At 20.9% G+C, this 13,065-nt stretch overlaps 1 protein-coding gene across 4 annotated transcripts; it reads right to left on the bottom strand.

The window, feature by feature from the left end:
• Positions 1-3,064: 3,064 nt before the first annotated feature.
• LOC122510257 (TNF receptor-associated factor family protein DDB_G0272098-like) lies at positions 3,065-12,895 on the bottom strand. 4 transcript variants are annotated; one of them, XM_043624755.1, is made up of 11 exons: positions 12,748-12,895; positions 11,893-12,494; positions 11,696-11,808; positions 7,240-8,920; positions 7,026-7,156; positions 6,351-6,440; positions 4,688-4,795; positions 4,317-4,417; positions 3,922-4,065; positions 3,474-3,592; positions 3,065-3,331 (listed from the first exon to the last, which is right to left on the bottom strand). In XM_043624755.1, exons 1-11 carry the CDS (start codon positions 12,763-12,765, stop codon positions 3,229-3,231), a joined length of 3,210 nt encoding a protein of 1,069 aa, XP_043480690.1. In that variant the 5' UTR covers positions 12,766-12,895; the 3' UTR covers positions 3,065-3,228. The 4 variants fall into 4 exon arrangements, with proteins under 4 accessions (XP_043480690.1, XP_043480692.1, XP_043480691.1 ...); XM_043624757.1 differs by having other exon boundaries at positions 12,695-12,829; XM_043624756.1 differs by lacking the exon at positions 3,922-4,065.
• Positions 12,896-13,065: the final 170 nt, after the last annotated feature.

Raw genomic sequence — 13,065 nt, 5'->3', positions numbered from 1 at the left:
ATATTGGATAAATCTTTCAAAAATTATTTTTAAATAATTTTTCTAATTGAATTTTCGAAATATTCAATTTAAACGATTTTGATTAATTGAAATGTTGTACAATTTAATTGAAATTGATTTTTTTTTCAAGTATTTTATTACAATTTTTAAAAATAAATTTGGAAGAAATTTAATTGCTTAAATTTTGAAAATAATTGAATACTCAAAAACTTTTCTTCCAAATATTGCAACAAAATAACTAATTTTTAGTATAAATTGCAACTTATTTCGATTTTTACAGTATAAAAAATTCGAAATATTCATTTAGAAAGATTTTTATTAATTGAAATTTTGTAAAATTTATTGGAAATTAATTGATTTTTTGCAATCAACTTTTGATAAATTTTAATTCCTCAAATTTTGAAAATAACTAAATTCTTAAAAAATTTTCTTCCAAATATTGCAACAAAGTACCAAATTTTTGGTATAATTTGCAATTTTTTCGATTTTTATAGTAAGAAAAATAAATATTGGACCAATCTTTTGAAAATTATTTTTGAATAATTTTTCCAACTAAATTTTCGAAATATTCAATTAAAAAGATTTTCAATAATTGAAATTTTGTAAAATTTAATTGAAAATAATTGACTTTTTCAAATGTTTTATTACAATTTTTGAAAATCAACTTTCAAAGAATTTTAATTCCTAAAATTTTGAAAATAATGGAATTCTCAAAAACTTTTCTTCCAAATGTTGCAATAAAATACTAAATTTTTGTATAATTTGTAACTTTTTCAGATTTTTATTGTAAGAAAAATAACTATTACACAAATCTTTCGAAAATTATTTTTGTATAATTTTTTTTAATTAAATTCTCGAAATATAGAATTAAAAAGATTTTGAATAATTATTAGTATTTTATTACAATCTTTGAAAATCAACTTTCGAAGAATTTAAATTCCTTAAATTTTGATAATAATTGAATTAACAAAAACATTTCTTCGAAATATTGCAATAAAATATCTAAATAAATTTTCGAAATATTCAATTTAAAAAATTTTTAATTTAATTGAAATTGATTTAAATTAATTTAAATTTAATTAATTGAATTAATTAAATTATTGAAAATATTTTTAATTTAATATTTCGAAAACTTATTTAGATATTTTATTACAATATTTCGAAGAAAAGTTTTTGATAATTCAATTATTTTTAAAAGTTGAGGAATTAAAATTCTTCGAAAGTTGATGTTCAAAAATTGTAATAAAATACTACTAATTATTAAAAATCAACTTTTGCAGAAATTTAATTGCAAATCTTGCAAAAATAATTGAATTTTCGAAGAGTTTTCGGAAAATTATTAAAAATAATTGATTTAGAGATGAATTTTAGTTTAAAATTGTAGAAAACAATTGAATTATGAAATAGTTGTAATTTTTAGAAATTATTTAATTTCAGAACGTTTTGAATTGAAATTTTTTAAATTTTATTTCCCGTGGAAAAACAAATAAGAAACATTTTAAAATATTTATTTAACAAAATTATTTAAGTTTTGAATAATTGAATTTTGAAAACAGTGAAAAGGGAAAATCACTACAATACAATATAAAAGTCGATCCGAGGCCTGTGGACCTTTTTTCAACTAAAAATAATTTTTTATTATTTAATATTCGTAACAAATTTATTTGTCAAAAAAGTGAAAATTTCATTTTTTAACATTTGTGACAAAATCCAAAAGAAGTTCTTTAAAGAACGAAAGAAAGAAGTTTGTTTCTTCTTTCCGTCACAGGCTATTGCAAATTAACTTATTTAGTTAATTTTTTAATCAAAGAGTTAAGATTATACTTATTTATTACCAAGAGATATAGTTCTCTCGTTTTTAAATCTTTTACAGTTTACATATAAATTTTTATGTAAAAGAATTATTTTAAAGAAAACAAAATAATTTTATTGTTGTTGGCAATTAAATCTAGTCATTTTTGTTTTGTTGAAATTATTTATTTTTTCTAATATTGAAATTTGGAAACAAATGAATTTTGAAAATTTTTATTGTACTTGTTTTTGTTGTGGAAATTTTAATCAATTTTTATCCGAATTTCTTTTTCTCTTGCTTTTGAGATAAGACAATTCTCAGAATTTTTTTTATTATTGACGAATGTTCAATAACATTTAGTGCAAAATTGTTGTAATATAATTTTTTTTCACACATAATGCATAATCGATTATATTATAAAATATGTTAATTAGATGACACATAATTTACAAATGTTTCTTGAAGCAAAAAAAAAAAGAAGAAGACATTAAGATTGCAATTTTGAAAAATTTTTAGAAACAGAATCCAGAAATATTTGTAAAAATGCTGTTCTAGATAATCAATTGTATATAGGTTTATATACAAAATTTTGTTTTTACAATTATATTGAGGGAAAATTCAGAAATTAACAAAATTTGATTATTAATCATATTTTCTTTAGGCGATTTTTTGTGTTGAATTTTTTTTCTACTTCATTTTTTTCAACTGGAATCGATAAAATCTAGTCTTTTATTCAAAGTCTCGCGACAAAAAAGCAAATTTACTTATATACATGTCAAATGTCTTTTTATACATTTTCATTGATCTCAGAATTTTAATACATCACAAAATCGGATTTTATGTGTAATTGATATTTTTGTTATAATCGCTGTTTAATTTTTAATTACAGCTGAATAAGGAAATATTTTATTGGATATTACGATTTGTTTTTTTTTTCTAAAATCTTTAATAAAAATGTGCTCTTCTCATATATTTTTTACAATGGCTAAACGGTGAAATACATTTTATGTATTGCATTCATATATTATAATAAATATATTCAAAACCCTTTAACAAATTTCTTTGGTTTTTTCGAAACCTTTCGATTTTAGAATATCTTTTATCGTAATTAAATTTATTCTATTTCATAAATTTCATTAATAATACTTACTAATAATTAATATAGTTTTTGAAAAATTACTAAAGTAGTTTTGCAGACAAAAATATCTTTATTATTTCTTTAACATTTTATTATAAACAAAAATTACAGAAATAAATTTTATACGTTGTACGTTATTTAATTTTCTTTAAACATTCCTTATAATTAAACGAATATACACATATTTATAATATATTTACGAAAACTTAATTAAATAATCAACACTTAAAAAAATGTTAATTGTAATCATTATTATTTTGTATTTACAAATTTAATTAATCAAAATTGCAAAAAATTTTCAAATAACCGAAATTTGATCATCTGATAATGTTATATCTTCTTTTCCAGTTTTTTTCTCATAAGTCAAATGAATCATAGGTCCAGAATTTCTTCCTCTTTGCCTTTGATTCATGTAACAAAAGATTTTTTTTTTAAATTAAAATTGTTGATAGATAGAAAAATATACTTTTAAATGAACATAATTTTAGATATAAACATAATATTCAATTTTTTTCAAAATTTGTATTTTTTCTGTAAACTTACATTTGTTTCGGTTTTTCTGTTCCCTTTTGAATGATGGGATAATTTTCATCGTCGTCATAATCCTGATAAGAAATTTTTTGTCTTTTCCTGAATGCATAGAAATGAGATTTATGCTTGTTCTGTAAATGATATAATCGTAATTATGATTTTTAATTAATAAGAAATATTTTATTCAATTATTTTCTTTTAGTTGGAATTTTGATTAAAAATTATATTATTTTTTGTCTAATAATAATAATTGAATAGATATTTATAAAGAAAATATCGTCTTTTTTGTTTTAATTTATTTTCCCTATTTTTAATTTTTCGAAGTTCTTAAATTTTTCCTTATTTTGAAGTTTTCTTTTAAATCAACTTTCTATTAAGATATTTTTATTTTTCGAGAATAAAAACAGAAAAATAATGAAAAAGAATGGCAAACATATTGATTTTTACATAATCAACGTACATTGTCTTTGTCTTTTTGTTCTTCTTCGCTTTCGCTTGAGACAAATTTTAATTTTTGAGCGACTTTATTTTTAGCGTGACGTCTCTCTGTCGAATGCAAAACACCCTTGGCTGTTTCATTAGTGGTTACATGTTCCGATGACCTCTACACTTGCAATTTCAATTATTTCCAAATTTAGAAAACAAAAAAAAAACAAAAAAATTAAATTAGTTCTCAACTTTATTATTTATTGGAAAATAATTTTAAAAATATAAATAATAAATTAAAAATTTTTTTGTATTTATTAATAATTTAAATTTTAAATTTAAATTTTATTATTAAATATAAAAAATTTTTTAATTAAATTAAAAATTTAATTAAAAATTTAATATTTTGCAATTTTTTTTTTAACTCACCCGATTTTTTTGTGGACTATCATTTGTGGAAGTCACAAATTTTTCCTTTGGATCACCCGACACGTAAACGATATCTCCATCTTTCATGCAATTACGCTCACCTGTTTTTTTAAAGGAAAATAATTAAATAATAATAATAATTAATAATAATAATAATAATAATAATAATTAAATAATAATTAATAATAATAATTAATTAATAATAATAAAATAATAATAATAATAATATTAATTAATAATAATAATAATAATAATTAATTAATAATAATTAATAATAATTTTGTATTTAATAATAATTAAATAATTTTTTTTAATAATAATTTAGATATAATTTTAAAGATTTTTAAATAAGAATGAAGAAATATTTTTACCTGACCAATATTTCATAGGAGATCGAATATTCCTGCCACGAGAACTGATTGGAACATATTTTTTTTCATCGTCAGAGTTTTGTGCACGTTCCGTGACTAAATTATTTTCTGAAATTAACAATAATCGATTATTATTAATTAAATATAAAAAAAACTAATCTTCTCTTATATTAATAATCGATGTATTACGATAATCTGTTCGCAAAAAAAATTTTTTTCTTAAAATAATTGAATTCCTGAGAAAAATTTTGTTATTTAAAAAATAAATTTAATTTTTATGAAGACTTTCACAATTTATAAAAATAATTGAATTGTTTCGAAGAATTTCATGAAAGTTTTCAAAATAATCGAATTCTTTTGAAAAATTTTATTAAAATTGTATTGAAAATAATTGAATTCCTGAAAGGAATTTTATTATTTATAAAAAAATTTAATTCTTGCGAAGAATTTTGACAACTTATAAAAATAATTGAATTGTTTTAAAGAGTTTTATCAAAGTTTTGAAAATAATTGAATTTTTGCGACGAATTTTATTGTTTATAAAAATAATTGGATTCTTTTAAAAATTTACGAGAAATTTGATTAGAATTGTATTGAATATAATTAAAATCTCGTGACGAATTTCATTGACTTTTTTTAAAATAATAGTTTTTTTAAATAATTTTAATTGAAAATTTTGAAAGTAATTGAATTTTATGAAAACTTTCTTTCAATCTTTTAAAATAATCGGTTGTGTCAATAATTGTAATTAATAATTCTATTATTAAATATTATTAATAATTATTGATAGTAAATTAAATTCTTTTGAACAATTTTATTGCTTTTCGTAAATATTAAATTTTTTGAAAAATTTCAAGTATTTTAAAAATCATGCAATTTTTTTTAAATAATTTTGATTGAAAATAATTGAATTTCACGAAGAATTTTTATTATTTATAAAAAAAAGGTTAATTCTTGCGAAAATTTTCACAATGTATAAAAATAATTCAATCGTTTCGAAGAATTTTATTAAAATTGTATTGAAAACAATTGAGTTCCAGTCATGAATTCTACTGTTTATAAAAATAATTGAATTGTTCCTAAGAATTTATTTAAATTTAAAAAAAAATTGAAATCTTGATAAGAATTTTATTATTTATGAAATTAATTATATATTTACGAAGAATTTTATTCAAACTTTTTTAAATAATTAAATTATCGTGAAAAATGTTATTATATGTGAAAATTATTGATTTTTTCCGAAGAATTTAAAAAAAAATTGTTAAATAATGTTTTTTTTTAAATTTCATGATAATTTTAAATAATAAATTGAATTTCAATGAAAATTTTATTATTTACAAAAAAGTTTAATTCTTGCAAAGATTTTCACAATTTATAAAAATAACTGAATCGTTTCGAAAAATTTTATTATTTATGAAAATAATAATTAAACAGTAAATTAGTTAATAATTTTTTTTTTTAATTTTAAATCGTTTTTAATTTTTTTTAACTAATTTTTTTCTTAATTTTTGAAATTTAATTCAAAAATTGAAATATTTAAAATTCAAAAAATTTGTAAGTTGCATAATAATAATAATAATAATAATTATAAATTGAATATCGAATTTCTGACGCTAACATGCGTAACATTTGCTACTTAAAAGCAATTCTTTCTAAATTATACCTCCTCTCAATTTTAACCACGACGAACAAAATTGATCAATGTTCACTGGGCATCCAGTTCTGCAATGAGGCAAAAGTTCCTTGGGCACAACTGGAAAAAAGAAACAATTATTACAGGGTTGCTATAAAAATTTAATTTTGTTCTTTCCTGACTTTTCCCTGATTTTCAGACAAAATTTAAACTTTTTCCCTGTCCCTTAAGAATCTCCTGATTCACTCAAAAAATTATTAGATACTCAAAAATATGTTCTATTACATTTATTTACGAATTTGTTTAATTGTAGAATTATTCCAAAACATCAATAACTTATTTTTTAAATAAATATTTAATAATTATTATAATTTTAAATTTTAAGTGAAATTCATTTTTTAATCAATTTTTATTAGAAAATTTTACGAGAATTAAATTATTTAAATACAAAAATAAATAATTTTTTAAATAATTGAATATTTCTTAAAATTCAATTTTTATGAAGAATTTTATCAAAAATTTTAAAAATTATTTAATTCTTTCAGCGAATTTAAAACAAAATTTAAGAATAAATGCAATTTTCTATGATTTTATTTAAAATTGTATCAAAAATAATTTAAATTTTACGATAAGTTTTGTTATTTTTTATGAAAATAATTGAATTCTTGTAACGAATTTTATTAATTTTCTAAATCTTTTCCTTACCATGTTTTTTGACACTAATCTCCCCAAGTAGTTTATAAAATTGATGATCTGATGTCTCGATCGTGGAAGTAGAAATTCGTTTTACAACTTGACTTGTAGTTAATTTCTTTTTCATCAATTGACCAACCGAGCTGAAAGAATTTGTTTATTATAAAATTTTGTAATTTTAATGTAATTTATAAATAAATTATTTTTATAATAATAATTATCTTACTTCAACAAAGTTCCTTCAAAAACGAGTTGACACTTATTACCAACGAATGTAACGAGTGGTATCCAATTTGTCAAAATTTTCGGATTCTCCACAGAACCAAAAGTATCTTGAGATGAATTTTTACCAATTTCCCCAATTTTCTCTTCTTGATTCTGTCTAACTTGAGATTGTTTCAAAACATGTGGATTTTGTTCAATTGTTGGATTTTGAGGTTTTTTAAAATTATGAAAATTCACATTTTCCGTATTTGTAATTATTGGTTTTTGATTTTGTATTTCCTTACGTTGCGTAGAATCTGAATAGTCCTCTCTTCGTTGAAAAGTATCATTATCGTCTTCTATATTTTCCTTATTGACGATTAATTTTTTATTATCGTTATTTGTATTTGGCAATTTGGAGAAAAGGGGAATTTTACTGGAACTTTTATTATTATCAATAACGTGATTTTCTCTTAGTGGATCAGCTCTTCTTTCTTTTATGAAATCATCGACTTTTGAATGATTTCCAGTGGTCTTCAAATTCTTCGAATCTACTCGTACAATCCTCTCGTTATCTGTGGTATTTTTATGAAATTCATCCTCGAGAATACTAACACTTGAATCGTAGTGTAAATCATTTTTAGATTCTTTATTAGTGCTTCGTATTCTACTTTTTCCGTTAGTGTCAATTCTTCTCTGTCGTTTGTGATAAATTTTCGATTGTAATATTTTCTCCGATATTTTAGGCACACCGGCATATATTTCACTTTCGGAATCTGTTTCTTGGGTTTTTGTTTTAGCATTAAAATTTAAATTTAAATTCTTCTCGATATTGGAATTTAATGCATACTCTTTATTTTTATTTTTGCTCAATCCTTCAGTATCATTTTCTTGTACTATTTTATCGGTTATAATTTGTCTCATCAATTTCTCATTAATATCGTTAGAATTATTTTTTGTGAGTTTTTCACTATTTGCCTCGCATTCATCAATTCTGGATGTATAATCGTCGTCTTGTGCTAAAGAAGAAGCTGGAGTAAAATTTTCTGAATCTTTCGTGCGAAGATTGTCCATGAACTTTTTTAAGGTATTTTCATCTTGATCGCCAATTTTAACGGAAAGAATATTATTCAAATCTCTAATTGTTCTACTCACACATTGAACGTATTCCTTGGGACATTTTTCATGCAGTAAATTTTGTGTTATGAATGTGAGTTTATTTTCGAAAATAATATCTTTTAAACTTAGAGCGTAATGTAGTGCTGTGTATAATTTTCCCGAACATGAAGTATCCATAGTCATATTTGTCTGATTTCGAGATTCGTGTGGACTTCTATTTTCTTTTTCGCTGAATTCTTCGGTAATTACTGTAAAATTATTTCCCATTGATTGATTTTTTCGGGCTTTATCGATAGTTTTTGTTGTTTCTCTTTCATGCGGAAAATCAGAACTGTAACCAGATGATCGTTGAGGTGTCGATTTCTCCATGGAACTCAATTCTTGGAATTTCTTTTCTGTTTTTTGCATATGAGTAATATCTGTTATTTCACTGTTTAGATCATCATCACTGTAATTAACGTCCATTGGCCAGCGAAAATTTTCACCGCATCCCTGAGCGACGAACTTTTTCCATATTACATGAACATTTCGCCAATCGTCGGGAAATCCATTATAGAATTTCTGGTAAATATATTTTGGTAATTCTGAAAAAGAAAAGAAAATCAGGTATTTAAAATCGTTTTTATCTTTTGTTTTGAAAGAATCTATATATCTAAATTTTCTATATTATAATCGCTGTATTCCGGCGCAATCTATTCGCAATTTGAAGTTAGTTGCTGTTTGCTCTTTTGTTTCCCAACTTTTTAAATAATTTTCCTTTTTAAATGTTATCAATTTTTAAATTAATGTACTGAAAATCATTGAATTCTTGCAAAGAAATTTATCAAAAAATTTAATAATAATAGAATTCCATCAAAGACATTTATTAACATTTTTTTCAATAATTAAATTCTTTCGAGAAAATGTATAATTACAATTGTATTGAAAATAATTTAATTCTTGTCAAGATTTGTATTAAAATTCTTTATAATATTTGAATTGTTTTTAAGAATTTATATCAATATTCTTGAAAATAGTAAAGTTTTTTAAAAATAATTTTTAATGAAAATTTTGAAATTAATAGATTTCTATGAAGAATTCAAGTATTTTCAATAATTGTAATAAAATTATTTGCAAAAAGTCAATTTATAAATAATAAAAATCTTCGTGAAAAAATTAAATTATTTTTTTTATAAATAATAAAATTCTTATCAGGATTTCACTTATTTCCAATACAATTTTAATTGATTTCATCGAAAATTTCAATGATGGCAAAAAAAAATGTAAAAATTTTCCGAGAAAATTCAATTATTTTAAAAAATAATTAAATTTTTCCCTAGAGTTCAATTATTTAAAAAAAAATTTAAGAAAATTCAATTCAAGAATTCAATTATTTTCATAAATAATAAAAATTTCCGCTGAAATACAATTATTTTAAATACAATTTTAATTGAATTTCAGGGAAAAGTAAATTATTTTTAAACATTTTTTTAAATTCTTCGAAAGAATTCTATAATATAGATAAATAGTAAATTTTTCACAGGAATTCAATTACTTTAAATACAATTTTAATAAAATTCTTCTCAAGAATCCACTTATTTTATTAAATTATGCAAAAATTCATAGAAAATTAAATTCTTTTAAACAATTAAAAAATAATTACATTATGTAAATAATTACATTTTTTAAAAGAATTTCATTAACTTTCGTAAAAATGTCATTTTTTAAAATAATTTTAATTGAAAATTTTGAAAATAATTGAAATTTACAAAGAATTTTATTAAAAACTTAACAATTGAATTGTTTAGAAAAATTTTATTACAATTTTTAAAACTAATTGAACCTGTTAGAGAAATTTTATTAAAATTGTATTGAAAATAATTGAATTTCTCAGAAGAATTTTATTATTTACAAAAATAATTGAATTGTTTCGAAGAATTTTATCAGAATTATTGAAATTAATTGAATTTAGATAATATTTTTTTAATAATTGTATTCTTTAGAGAAATTTTATTAAAATTGTATTGAAAATAATTAAATTCTTGTGGAGGATTTTACATTTTATAAAAATAATTGGATTATTTTGATGAATTTTATCTGAATTTTTGAAAATAATTTAATTTTTTGAAGGAATTTTATTCAAAATTTTGAAAATAATGATTTTTTAAAAAGAATTTTATCAAAATTGTTGAAAATAATTGAATTTATTTAAAAATTCTTGAAAATAATCGCATTTAATTAATATTTTAAAAAATAATTTTATGCTTTCGAGAAATTTTATTAAAATTGCATTGAAAATAATTGAATTTCTCAGAAGAATTTTATTATTCAGAAAACTAATTGAATTCTTGACAAAAATTTTTCAATTCATATAAAAATTGAATTGTTTCGAAGAAATTTATCAGAATTGTTGAAAATAATTGAATTTTTAGTAAAACTCTAGAAAATAATTAAATTCAAATAATATTTTTAAAAATAATTGTATTCTTTACAGAAATTTTATTACAATTATATTGAAAGTAATTGAATTTATCCGAAACATTTTATTATTTATGAAAATAATTGAAATTTGCAAAGAATTTTATTAAAAACTTTTGAGAACAATTCAATTGCTTAGAAAAATTATGTTACAATTTTTAAAAGTAATTGAAACTGTTAGAGACATTTTATTAAAATTATCTTGAATATAATTGAATTTTTTCCTAGAAATTTTATTAAAATTGTATTGACAATAATTGAATTCTTGACAAGAATTTTACAATTTAGAAAAATAATAGATTTGTTTCGAAGAATTTTATCAGAATTGTTGAAAATAATTGAATTTAATTAATATATTTTTAAATAATTGTATTCTTTTGAGAAATTGTATTAAAATTGTATTGAAAATAATTGAATTTCTACGAAACATTTTATTATTTATAAAAATAATTGAATGAATAATTTTATTATTTATAAAAATAATTGAATGAATAATTTTATTATTTATAAAAATAATTGAATGAATAATTTTATTATTTATGAAAATATTTTAATTCTTGCGAAGAATTTTCTTATTTATTCAAAATTTTGAAAATAATTATTTTTTAAAAAAAATTTTATCAACATTGTTGAAAATAATTGAATTGTTTCGAGGAATTTTATAAAAATTTTGAAAATAATTGAATTCTTTCGAGAAATTTTATTAAAATTGTTTGAAAAGTAATTGAATTCTCGCGAAGAATTTTATTATTTATGAAATAATTGAATTTTTTGAAGATAATATTTATATTGTATTGTAGTAATCGTATTGAAAATAATTATTAAAAAAAATATTAGAAAATTGTTAATTGTTCAAAAATTATGATAATTTCAAATTGTATAAAGAAAATACAAAAAATTACCATTCTTTTCATCGATTATATTCCCGTGAAGATAGTACGTGTGCTGATATTTCGATTTCAATTTTGTCGGTGACAGCATTTCTGCAACTGGTTTACTGCGAGCCCATATTTCACTGAAAATAATGAATTATATTATTTTATTTGAATTACTTTTATTGTAATTCACTGACCACAATTAAAAATTTAAATTCACTCACTTGTTCAGTAATCCTTTAATCAATAATTCTCCCCGATCATTGAGAAAAACTCTCCATCGATGAAAATGTCGATCGCTGTTTTTCTCCCTTTGTGAATCAGAAGCACCACCGACGTGACCTTCTGAGAAATCTTTACTCGAATTTAAATCAAAGTGCGTTGTTTGTTTTTCTTCAGAAAAATGATTGTTATCATGTGTAGATTGACGGGAGAATTTACTTCGTTCCTGTGGAGGATCCGCGGAAGCAGTTCTCTTAAGAGGTGTTCGAATTCCATAAGAACTTGGAGGCGGCATAATTTCTTTATCATTTGAATTTTTTTCGTTTACACAAAATCTCTTGACACTTGACGTTGCCATTGGTGAATAACACGATCGTTTATGAATGAGATTTTTTAAATTTCGTGACGATGTGATAATTTCACTGCCAGTCTTTGAGAATTGTGAAGCTAATGTATAATTCGCATCTGACGGATCACCGTTTATACTGGAACAACTCGACCATGGAATTAATTGTGATTTTGCATTTGTTTTTAAACGAGTTACTTTCAAACTTTTCGCCAGATTCTGATAGCGTTCCTCCTTTTGTAAATCACTAAAATCAGTCTAAGAGAGGAAAATCATTTTAATTTTCTGTTAATAAATAAAGTAAATGCTAAAAATAAAAAAATACTACATAAATGAATGTGAATACTACATGAAATATAAATGAATTTAAGAAAAAAAAACAGAAATTTAAAGAGACGCTGACATGGTCAGGAACTGTCAAAGCATTTACTATAATTATAGTGAATTAATAATAATACACTGTATTTAATGTCGAATTCACAGATATTCTACTATGGATAATTGTACAAACTTGGTCTGTTTGATCCATTGGTATCCATTAATATTGATAAATATTTTCACCGCGTCATTTTCCGTGTAATAACAAAACGGTAACAACATAAACATAACCTCAATTCATTCAAACTCTTTGTCATTTTTTTTTGTTTTGGTATTGAACCAATTAGAATTCAGATATGTTTCAAATCTTTGTGAGTAACTTCACTCTAAACTTTGTTCCCTTTGTTCACTTTGTTAAAACTGTATTTGTAAAAGACAATGATTTTTAACCTGAAACGATTATAATTTATAATTATTCTTTTTAGAATGTTAACATATCGTTAATATTTTG

The sequence above is a fragment of the Leptopilina heterotoma genome, unplaced genomic scaffold, assembly GCF_015476425.1.
Source record: "Leptopilina heterotoma isolate Lh14 unplaced genomic scaffold, ASM1547642v1 Lhet_68, whole genome shotgun sequence".
In the NCBI taxonomy this organism is placed as follows: Eukaryota; Metazoa; Arthropoda; class Insecta; order Hymenoptera; family Figitidae; genus Leptopilina; species Leptopilina heterotoma.
The sequence above is the reverse complement of the archived record's forward strand: the minus strand, read 5'-3'. Positions and strand labels throughout refer to the sequence as shown.